The 12,306-nt window shown below is 35.2% G+C and overlaps 1 protein-coding gene across 7 annotated transcripts in view; it reads right to left on the reverse strand.

Annotated features, from left to right (window-relative positions):
- Positions 1–12,306, reverse strand: part of YAF2 (YY1 associated factor 2) — a 73,081-nt gene that overhangs the window by 42,755 nt on the left and 18,020 nt on the right. For 4 of the 7 annotated variants that reach the window (XR_009505342.1, XM_059935663.1, XM_059935658.1 and 1 more), the window contains exon 3: positions 5,205–5,276. The exons of 2 other annotated variants lie outside the window; for them this stretch is intronic. Coding sequence is in view for 4 of the 5 variants with exons in the window: in XM_059935663.1 (XP_059791646.1) it covers positions 5,205–5,276 (72 nt within the window). In the remaining variant the exon portion in view is untranslated. Of the gene's footprint in view, positions 1–5,204; positions 5,338–12,306 lie in introns of all 7 variants that reach the window. One more of the 7 variants, XM_059935660.1, reaches the window with a different exon arrangement.

Consider the following 12,306-nt stretch of genomic DNA (forward strand, 5'->3'; position numbering starts at 1 on the left):
TTTTCAAATACTGAACTATATCCTTACATTCTTATCTTAATTAAAATTTTTCAAGAAAAAATAAAATAATAAAATAATAAAATTTTTATCTCTGTTCATAAATGAGATTGAATGTAATATATTTTCCCTTGTATAGTCTTTTCAGTTTATGTTTCAAGGCTAAATTTGTCTGATAAACAACAGGGCAGCTCTCTCTCTTTTTCTATTATCTGGGTCAGTTTGTATAAAATTGGGATTACCTGTTCCCCATAAGTATATGTGAAATTATGATTATAAAATCACAATTAAAACTACTCCTTCTGATACTACTTCACACCAATTTTAGGATGGCTTTAATCAAAAAGAGAGATAGGGCTTCCCTGGTGGCGCAGTGGTTGGGAATCTGCCTGCCAATGCAGGGGACACGGCTTCGAGCCCTGGTCTGGGAAAATCCCACATGCCGCGGAGCAACTGGGCCCGTGAGCCACAACTACTGAGCCTGCACGTCTGAAGCCTGTGCTCCGCAACAAGAGAGGCCGCGATAGTGAGAGGCCCGCGCACCGCGATGAAGAGTGGCCCCCGCTTGCCACAACTAGAGAAAGCCCTCGCACAGAAACGAAGACCCAACACAGCCAAAAATAAATTAATTAAAAAAACAAACAAACAAACAAAAACAGTGAGGTGTGCAGGATGATTCTTTAAATAAAAAAAAAAAGAAAGAGATAATGAAAATGTTGGTGAGGGTGTAGAAAAACTAGAACCTTCATACATTGCTGGTGGGGAAAAAAAACGGTACAGCTGCTCTGGAAAACAGTCTGGTAGCCCCCCAAAAGGTTAAACAGAGTCACCACATAACCGAGCAATTCTACTCCTAGGTATACACCCAAGAGAAATGAAAACACATGTTCACACAAAATCTTTCACACAAATGTTGGTACCAGGACTATTCATAATAGGAAAAAAATCCAAATATCCATCAATTGATGTGGTATATCCACACAATGAAATACTATTTGGTTATAAAAAGGAATGAAGTATATTGATACATGCTATAACATGGCTGGACCTTAAAAATATTATGCTAAATGAAAGAAGTAAACCACAAAAGGCCATATACTGAATGATTCCATTGTGTGAAATGTGTAGAACTGGCAAATCTATAGAAACAGAGAGTAGATTAGTGGTTGTCTAAGGCTTGAGGGTTTGTGGAGAATTGGGACTGACTGCTAATAGGTACATGGTTTCTTTCTGAGGTGATGAAAATATTCTAAAATTGACTGTGGTAATGACTGAACAATTCTATAAAAATATTAAAAACCATTAAATTGTACATTTTAAATGGGTAGGTGGTATGGTTTATGAACTATAGCTCAATTAAGTTGATATTTAAAAAAACTTCTTCTTGGGGAAATTTACTATAGCTTCAATGTCTTAGTGGTTTTTAGTTTCTATGGATTTTCTTTTTCTTGTACAATTTTTGAATGATATTTTCCCTAGAAAACAGACCATTTCACCAGGTTTTTAAAATTTATATACACATAAATTAATAGTAATTTCTTATGGTTTTAAAAATTACAATTACTATTTGTAATTATATCCCATTTTATAACTTTATTATTTGTGTCACCTGCTTCTTGGTGAGTACTTCCAGAACTTAATCAACTGAAAAGAACCAGCTTCAATTTGAATGAACATTGCTACTATTTCTATTGTTGATTACTTTCTATTTCATCAAATTCTACTTTTATTTTCATTTCCTCTTTCCTTCTTTCTTTGGTTTTACTTTTTACTTTTTTTAGTTTTTTGAGCTGTATATCCGGGTCACTTATTTTCTTTCAACCTAATACATGCATTTAAGGTTATACGTTTACGCCTAAGCACCACTTTTCTTATATCCCTCAAGTTTTGATACAATGCTTTTGTTGTGATTCAGTTCTAATTATTTCATAATTTCCACTATTTTTTTTAATCCTTCAAAATTCTTAGTCATCTTTTCTTCAATATTGCTTCTCTACAATTCTCTGTATTCTCTCTTCTGCAACTCTAATTAGACATACGTTGGAGCTTTTCAATCTATTCCTAAGGTGTCTTAGTTTTTCTTTTATATTTTTCATCTCTTTATCTCCCTGTACTCTAGTCCTGGAAGAGTTAACCAGTTTTATCTTGAAATTAACAACTTCTCTCTTTAGCTACATTTAATCTTCTATTTTGCCCAATGATTTTTTTAAAATTTATTTATTTATGTTTGGCTGCATTGGGTCTTTGTTGCTGCATGTGGGCTTTCTCTAGTTGCGGTGAGCATGGACTACTCTTCGTTGCAGTGCACGGGCTTCTCGCTGTGGTGGCTTCTCTTGCTGCGGAGCACGGGCTCTAGGTGCGCGGGCTTCAGTAGTTGCGGCGCACGGGTTTAGTTGCTCCGTGGCATGTGGGATCTTCCCAGACCAGGGATCGAACCCGTGTGCCCTGCATTGGCAGGCAGATTCTTAACCACTGCACCACCAGGGAAGTCTCCCAATGATTATTTTATAACTAGATATATTTTTCATTTTCAAGGTTTCAATTGGTTAATTTATATATCTACATATATTTTTTTCTTGATTGCTCTTATTCAATTATAATGGAATATGCTCTGAATAATAAAAAAGGAACAGATATACTTTAATCTAATATACTTTTAGGTGAAATGTTCTTTGAAAAGTTCTCCATTATAAAATTCTTCTTTAATGTCAAAAAAAAAAATACTTCTTAAGAGCTCTCTTGACTGCTGTTCTACCGAATGTTATCCCACTGTGTCTACCTGCATCAAGGCACGGAAAGAATAAGTCCTATTATTGCCATTTTAGAATTAGAGAAACTGAAGCACAATAAAGTTCTTTATAAAATACTTTCTCCCCAACTTTTCTTTGAAAAATATCAGAGCCACAGAAAAGTTGAAAGTACAATGTATACCACTGTACCCTTCACCTAGATTTAAAATTGTTAAAATTTTCCAGATCTGCTCTCTCTCTCCTTTTCTCTCTCTTTACATACACATATCACCACATCCAGATACCCACACAGTTTTCTTCTGAACTCATCATGATATTTCACTTCTAAATATTTCAGCATGCATCTCTAAAGAACAAGGGCATTCTCATACCATATCACACTAAAAAAACCAGGAGACTGAAGAGTCGGCAGATTCAAATCAAACACTTAAATCATCTGACTAACTGTTCTTCATTTTGGCTTGTCTAATTGGACCTGAAGTGGTTCTCTGGTGATTATTTAGAAGTGACACTCAATCTGTCAAAAAGCACTTCCTTCCTTCAGTGACCTTGAAATCAGATTTCATTTACTGCTTCATCAGACAGGAATCTTAAATCCAAGCATTTCTGAAAAAATCAAGCAATAATCTTCTAAGATATTCCAACCTCAAAAATCAAGTATACTACTACACAGAGTCTTAAAGTGAATACAATCGAATTAACACTCTCAAAGCTATACATTCTTTTCTAATGTGCAATGGAAGTTTAATAAAGTGTATTAAACAATTATAATTTCACTATACCAGCTGTGAAGGAAAAAAGTTGTTGTTCTTAAGAAAAATATACAGTACAAACAGGATTGATTAGCCAAATGAACCCGTTTTATAAATGAAAGAACTGGCAAGTATATTTGTGATTCTACATGAAAACTAATTTTTCAATGGGCACGATCTAATCTCAGTCACTAATGTTAGGAAGTAAGATAAAACACAATAAAATCCTATCCTTGCTCTCAAAGACCACACAAGTCAGCTTAAGAGTTTTACATCAGAAGAAATAACAATCAATACAACTTGAAGCTAATATTTAAAGCTAAACTGTGTCATACAGATAAGAATTATACCTACAATCACAGAAATATTTAAGATCAAACTACAATCAAATAACAGCTAATAAGAGAAGTTACTACGTGCCACTAAGCACTGTTCTAAGTACATTCCAAGAATTAGTTAATTCAATCCTCATAACAATCTCATTTTTCCACTGAAGAAGCAGAAATAACAGAGATGCCAGCATAAAAGGATTTATGTAAGGGGTAGGACCTGACCTCAACCTTAAAGTACAGAGAAGAAGAATGAAAAGAGGGTCATTTCAAGAAAATGGAAAAGCACAAGCCAAACCATAAATATGAGAAGTATCCTGGTAAGACCAAAACAAAAGTTTCAAATTGAAGAAATTAAGGCTGGATAAATAGGATGGGATTAGATTATGGGAGGCCCTAAGTGCCCAGCAAATGGATGAAATTTTATAAAACAGCAAGAGCACAGCACCACTACAGGTCTTTATGTGCTATAAGTGGTCTTTTAAAAATGGTAACCTGGTAACAATGCAGAATGAGTGAGAGAGAAATGGGAAGCAAGGAACTCTGTCCAATTCTAACATTTACATAAATAAATCGGGTTGGTACATGAGGAATCACAGAGCTCATAGTGAACCAACTATGTCACCCCTTCACATCAATAAGCCAATCCATTATGAACAATGAAGTGGTAAGTATAATTGCAACATACCCTGAATTATTTCCAAATATACCTTCAACGATATTAAAAGGTACATTGAAAACTAGGTCAGTAAGAAGTAAAACTATGCTTGCTGTTCAGTACTATGCCAAAAGAATTTGGCCGAATTTGACATAAGCAGAAATTTTACAGTACAAGTATCTACTCCAATAAAACAAACATCACAAATAAAGGCATTAAAATAATTCAACATATAGCTTCCTCACACTGCTTTAGAACTATTACACTATTTATCAAAAGGTAATAAATATTTAATTTTTATAAACAGCTATTATGTAAATGTATACTTTAAAATTAATGTCACATTTATTCATATACCCGTTAAGAACTAGGTATTTATCATCCATACAATAAATTCTATAATCCACATCAAATTTACAAAAAGAAGCTATCCCAAACAACTTCCTCTCTTTGTAATTAAATGAACTCCTAAAGAGAAGAAATGTGGGAAAAAAATCTTAAGTCTGTGAAAACTAGATTACTTACCAGCAACTTGAGTTATCCTATTGGGTCTTTTCCCTCACAGATCCACCTCTCTTGCCCTTCTGTCCAGCATGAGAATCTTCCTGATGGGCATCCACTGGAACTGAGGGGGCATGCAGTACAGACGCATATGTAAGAAAGTTGGGGGGAGGGGATTTGGGAGATGCTAGAGACATGCTTCAGTGTGCTCGCTTACCTTCCTGAAATTGGAAATTTCAACGGTCCCTTGGTCCTCGAGGCATTCACAATAACTTCAAAGAATGTGGATCTGTGGAGATTACCCAATAGGAGAACTCCAGTTACTGGTAAGTGATCCAGCTTTTTCTTCTCTATCAGAATAAGAAAATTATTTAAATTTATTTGAGATTATTAATACATGTAGAACTACAGGGGACAGAGTTGTAAATTCATCAGATTATTATATATGAATGCACCAAAGTAAATACAGAAACAATGTGCTAACTATGAGGTCAACAGAAACTTCTGGCATTATCAGAAACACAAGGAAAAGAAAATGATTTGAATGATTTCATTTTAAAATCTCCACTGTAACAACAGCTATATTTTAATATATAAAAAATGAGCTATCAGACTATTCTATCTCACTAAAACACCACCATCATTTTTTAATATTAGTAAAGGATAATTAGTTGATCAAAATCTACCATTTCTTAACTAGCCATTGTCACTAACATTGCTTGAATTTTGGTGTAGAGGCCACCACAGTGGATTAACAGTCTGTAAGACTTCAGATAAAAAGCATCAATGCAATTCCCATTCATCACTCAGTAAGTCTTTAAAATAACCATTTGTCACCTACAACCAACCAACCACATACACATATATAAGTATGTCCACAAAAAAAAAAAAAAGTATGCCAGGCCACTGATAAACAATGATGCTGATTTTAATGTAAATACTTGTACAAAGTAGTACAGTAATATTTTTGATTAACTGTTATATTTTTTATTTTTATAGCAATAAATTATTTTATTTTACTTACTTTCCATTTCATTTATTTTTTTTTACATCTTTACTGTAGTTGCTTTACAATGTTGTGTTAATTTCTGCTGTATAACAAAGTGAATCAGCTATATGTATACATATATCCCCATATCCCCTCCCTCTTGCATCTCCCTCCCACCCTCCCTATCCCTCCTCTCTAGGTGGTCACAAAGCACCAAGCTGATCTCCCTGTGCTATGCAGCTGCTTCCCACTAGCTACCTATTTTACATTTGGTAGTGTATATATGTCAATGCTACTCTCTCACCTCCTCCCAGCTCCCCCTTCCCACCCACCCCCCATGTTATACTTTTTAAATTGGACCTGTCACTGAAAAACAAAAATCTATTTCTAACAGAAGAAAAGTCTCCTCAACAGAACTTTATTTCAGGTTCACATGAAGACTGCCTTTACCTTTAACTCAATACATATTAATCAGGTACATGTTCATTTTAATGTGCTAGAGCAGTGATGACTTCAAACACTAGGTCTTACTGAAGATACAGATATGTTTCAGTTATAGTCTTCCCTGCTACCATTATGCTCCTATTTAATAATTATTCCTTACCTTCAAGAAACATATGGTTTCATGGTTCTTCGTTCTATACAAAAAATTAAAGATAACGTATAGCTTTTCCTTTGTTTTAAGAGTAAACAGGATAAAATGGTGTATAAAATCATTACTCAACAAAAACAAACTGAAAATGTAATTCTAATGAAAATCTTAAGTTTCAATCTTGTTATAAGGTAATATTTGTATTTAGTAAAGGTTGACAGCACCATGTCAACTGATTTTTCCTAGATTCCCACTTAAAGATACAAATTGTCTTGGATAGGTTATATCCATTTTTATATAAATCTGAGTTTTAAAAAATAATAGTAATTAATGCATTAGCTTTTTTTTTTTGGATGAGTCAGGATCCTTTGTTTTTATTTTTTTTACTTTTTTTTAACATCTTTTTTGGAGTATAATTGCTTTACATTGTTGTGTTAGTTGCTGCTGTATAACAAAGTGAACCAGCTATACGTATACATATATCCCCATATCCCCTCCCTCTTGCATCTCCTTCTCACCCTCCCTATCCCACCCCTCTAGGTGGTCACAAAGCACCCAGCTGATTTCCCTGTGCTATGCAGCTGCTTCCCATTAGCTATCTATTTTACATTTGGTAGTGTATATATGTCAATGCCACTCTCTCACTTCAACCCAGCTTACCCTTCCCCCTCCCCGTGTCCTCAAGTCCATTCTCTATGTCTGCGTCTTTACTCCTGTCCTGCCCCTAGGTTCTTCAGAACCTTTTTTATTTTAGATTCCATATATATGTGTTAGCATACGGTATTTGTTTTTCTCTTTCTGACTTACTCCACTCTGTATGACAGACTCTAGGTCCATCCACCTCACTACAAATAACTCAATTTTGTTTCTTTTTATGGCTGAGTAATATTCCATTGTATATATGTGCCACATCTCCTTTATCCATTCATCTGTCAATGGACACTTAGGTTGCTTCCATGTCCTGGCTATTGTACATAGTGCTGCAATGAACATTGTGGTACATGACTCTTTTTGAATTATGGTTTTCTCAGGGTATATGCCCAGTAGTGAGATTGCTGGGTCATATGGTAGTTCTATTTTTAGTTTTTTAAGGAACCTCCATACCGTTCCCCATAGTGGCTGTATCAATTTACATTCCCACCAACAGTGCAAGAGGGTTCCCTTTTCTCCACACCCTCTCCAGCATTTATTGTTTGTAGATTTTTTTCGATGATGGCCATTCTGACTGGTGTGAGGTGATACCTCATTGTAGTTTTGATTTGCATTTCTCTAATGATTAATGATGTTGAGCATTCTTTCATGTGTTTGTTGGCAATCTGTATATCTTCTTTGGAGAAATGTCTATTTAGGTCTTCTTCCTATTTCTGGATTGGGTTGTTTGTTTTTTTGATATTGAGCTGCATGAGCTGCTTAATGCATTACCTTTTAAATGACCCATTCAGGCAAACAGGGGCACTACACAGACCTCAATTTCTAACTGTAATACAGAGATAAATGCCAAAAGGGCTATCTAGTTAACTAGATTCCTAGTTAACGTCTATTCCCTGAAAAGTAAGCAAGTACATGGCATGAAGGTCCTACGTGTTTGGATTGATGCAACAGATACAGGAGCAATAATCCAAATATTTTATCCTTACGGTATAAGCTAGTATAAAAGTTGTCATTAAGAACTAAATGATAATTTCCAATTTTAATTTATAGCAACACATGCAGTCTCCATTTAGACTCAGATCTTATGAATTGAAAATAAAATCAAATGCATTTTTAAAAATAATTTGAGAATCAAAATATCTTGAAAATATCTTAAGGTAAACAAAAGGTTCACTTAAGAGACCAGAATTCAAAGCTGTTTGTTGTTGTTATCATAGCATAAGCTCAACTAAGATGGATTTTATCAGAACAGCTGAGAAAAGACATTCCAGAAATTAGGATACTCTATTCAAAAGTATCCTCTGTAAGCTCTAATAATTGTAACGCCCATCCACAAAAAGGTACTCCTTAGTAATCAAGAACCTAATCAAGTGTTTCACTAATGAGAACCTACTGCATAAAATCAATTTGAACTTTTGAAAAAACTGTTCAAAAAAAAAGGGGGCTTCCCTGGTGGCGCAGTGGTTGAGAATCTGCCTGCCAATGCAGGGGACACGGGTTCGAGCCCTGGTCTGGGAGGATCCCACATGCCGCGGAGCAACTAGGCCCGTGAGCCACAATTACTGAGCCTGCGCGTCTGGAGCCTGTGCTCCGCAACAAGAGAGGCCGCGACAGTGAGAGGCCCGCGCACCACGATGAAGAGTGGCCCCCACTTGCCGCAACTGGAGAAAGCCCTCGCACAGAAACGAAGACCCAACACAGCCATAAACAAACAAACAAATAAATAAATAAATAAAAACCCAAAGTTTAAAAATAAAAAAAAAAGAGTTAGCTAACTTTCACTTCCACTACTACCCATTAGTTTAGACATTATATTTTGGCCGGAAGCAACTTAAATTACAATTGGTTTTGTGATTCCAAGTACATTATTTTCTAACTTTCAATTAAGATTTAAAATTCTAATGTAAGGTATTATAGCTGTGGAAAGTTGTTCGTGGTAAATCCTGGACTTGAAATCCTTTAGCAGTGTAATAAAATTCAACATCATACATATATTCACACGTATTTCAGTGACATTATTGATGGTTCATAAATATGGGGGGGATGTGTGTACCTCAGTTAACCAAAATGAGGTCAAAGGTGAATTACACACTTACTTACTAAACAATGTTATTTACAGAAACTGTCATCCTTTTCTGCTCCTTAAACAGCTCATCAGATAATCCGCTTCTTAAAGTTTCCTTTCCTTCAGCCTTATCCACTACTTAGCTCTACATGAACCCATAAAGAAACAAACAAAAACAGTACTATTTTCTTGTTAACATAAATTAACCTAAAATCAAGATGGAAAAAACTGTATTTATCTGTAAAATAGGGGTAACAGCAGAACCTACTTCACAGAACAATTGTGAGGATTAAGTTAATAAAAATATAAGTAATGCATTTAAAAACCATGCCTGGAATCTAACCATATATCAAATTGTAACATAACCACCCAGAAAGGGAATTATTTTCAAATGATTTTATATATCTTTAAAGAACTATTAAAAAAATTCTAAGTTTAGAGATTTAGTGTTTGTATTAATTTTGGTACAGCTGGCTCTCTGTATCCAGGGGTTCTGCATCCACAGATTCAACCAACCATACATCAAAAATATTCGGAAAAAAAATTCCACAAAATTCCAAAAAGCAGAACATGCTAACAACTATTTACATAGCATTTACATTGTATTAGGAATTATAAGTAACCCAGAGATGATTTAAAGTATATGGGAGGATGTATGCAGGTTTATGTGCAACTCCTACACCATTTTAGTAAGGGACTTGAGCATCTTCAGATTTTGGTAACCAAGAGGGTCCCAGAACCAATCCCCCATAGATACCAAGGGATGACTGTACTATAATTTTGAGACTATATTCTTTATATTGCAAGATAAAGAAAATAAGTAATTTATGGTATTGATCAGGAATCACGATGTGCAGCATGAAAGAGATACAAAAACACATTAATATTAAAAGAAGTGCAAATACCACTTGTACAAAAATACATATAATTTGGAAATAGTTAAGAAAACATTCTAGACAGTAGTTACTAAGTAAATCACTATCATTATCCTACCAATATATAAATTATATCTGCTAATATTACAAAATCACCCATTCCATTAGATTTACTAGTAAAGAAAGCTCCTCAGACCGTTAAAGTTGCCAGAAACATTTACACAAATCATTTTCCATGTTCCAATACCTGATTTTTATTTGTAAGCTAGAATTTTAGAACTGCAACTGCTGACAAATTCTAAAAGGAAAGTATGAGAAAAATAGTACATATTCATGTTCTTGACTGACATTAGATGGTAAAGATACTAATATTCAATCTGTTCAGAAAAGCTGAAGTGGAGGGATGCTAGCAGGTAAGCTCTAGGTCCCTAGAACCCCTGCTCTGGACAGAACAGCTCTCCATTTATCTATTTTATATTTTGGGTTGCCTCCATAAGCTTCCCTTTCAGGAAAGAATTCTGCAACAACCACAAAAAGTTTTAAACTTCAAAGGACCGTGTGATAAGCAGCCTTTAAGATGGTCCACATTGATCCCACCTCCTGGTATGCATGCCCTTCTGTAATCTCCTCCCTCTGAGTATGGGCTGGATTTAGTGACTCACTTCTAAGGAACAGAATTTGGCATTAGTAATGGATGTCACTCCCAAAATTAGGTTATAAAAAGACAGTGGCTCCCGTTTTGGTGACTTTCACCCAGATATCTTGCTTTGGGGTAAGCAAGCTGCCATGTTGTGAGCAGCCCCATGGAGAGGCCCACATGACCAATAAATTAATGCATCCGGCCAACAACCAGAGTCCTGAGGCCTGCCAACAGCTGGAAGCAGGTATTCTAAGGCCTGCCGACAACGCTGAGTGAGCTTAGATGTGGATCCTCCCTCAATTGAGCCTGAGAGATCCTGAGCCAGAACCACCTGCTAAACGGCTTCTGAATTTTTGACAAGGAAGGAAAGAAGGAAGAAAGGAAGGAAGGGAGAGAGGGAGGGAGGGAGAGAAGATAATAAATGCTGATTGTTTTTGGCCACTGAGTTTTGTGGTAATTTGTTATACAGCAACAGGTAACTAATATGGAAAGCATTACAAAGTAATTAGTATTAAGCTAAAAGTTGCAAAGTGAATATTAATTATGTTCCTAAAAAGGAACTCACAGAAAATATGAGTTAATGGGTGGGGGCCCAATTTGGAATTTGGTTCTTGGTTTTTAGGTCCAAAAATTCAACCTAAAGCTAAAGCAGATAAGACTCAACTGAACTATACCAACCAACCTCCTCAAACTGATTAATAAATCACACGCCACCTTCCAGGGCATTTCTTTCCCAACAAATCTGGACGGAACCAAAGCATTACAAAGAATTGCATAATGCACACAGTCTAAGTGTGCAGCAGCCCTGAAAACTGGTTGTTGTGTCTATAAGCTACTTTTTTTAATTGAAATTTTTTAAAGTTTAAGATGCAGTTAACTTAAATATAAAGAAGCCTACATTACTACAACCCCAGGACAAAACACCATTCTAGCAACCGTCAAATAACATCTCTCACTTCCTACCACCTCCTGTACTATGCTAAACACTAACCAATTGGCTATGTGGTTTTTCTTTTTATATCATTTTATGTTCTAGTCATTCTTCCTAAGGATACCTTAATCACATTAATTGATCTTCAACAATATTTTGATCTTCCTAATATGACAAATACCCTAGTCCCATAATTAAGCACCACATTTTATAAACCATATCTGGTATCATGGGATACTTCTGTAAAAAAGTAATACCCTCTATTCTTAATAGTTTCTAGTTCAAGGAAATATTTTCCTGATCCTAGTCCAAAATGTGAGAAGCATTAGTCCTTCCTTAGCTAATTATAGTTAGTATCCAAGTTAAAGATCGGTTGGCCAAAAGGTTCGTTCGGTTTTTTCCATAAGATGGCTCTAGTAGCACTTAGTTGTCTTTAACTTCATTCGAAACAATTTTGTTAGACTGTATGTGACAGCTGTCATATCAGCGTTCATTTTAAAAAAAGACTTATTAAATTGGTGAATTTCTGTGTGGCCATTTTAATACTGAAGATGGAAGAAAATAAGCAACATTTTTG

This window comes from Balaenoptera ricei, chromosome 10 (genome assembly GCF_028023285.1).
Source record: "Balaenoptera ricei isolate mBalRic1 chromosome 10, mBalRic1.hap2, whole genome shotgun sequence".
Classification (NCBI taxonomy): Eukaryota; Metazoa; Chordata; class Mammalia; order Artiodactyla; family Balaenopteridae; genus Balaenoptera; species Balaenoptera ricei.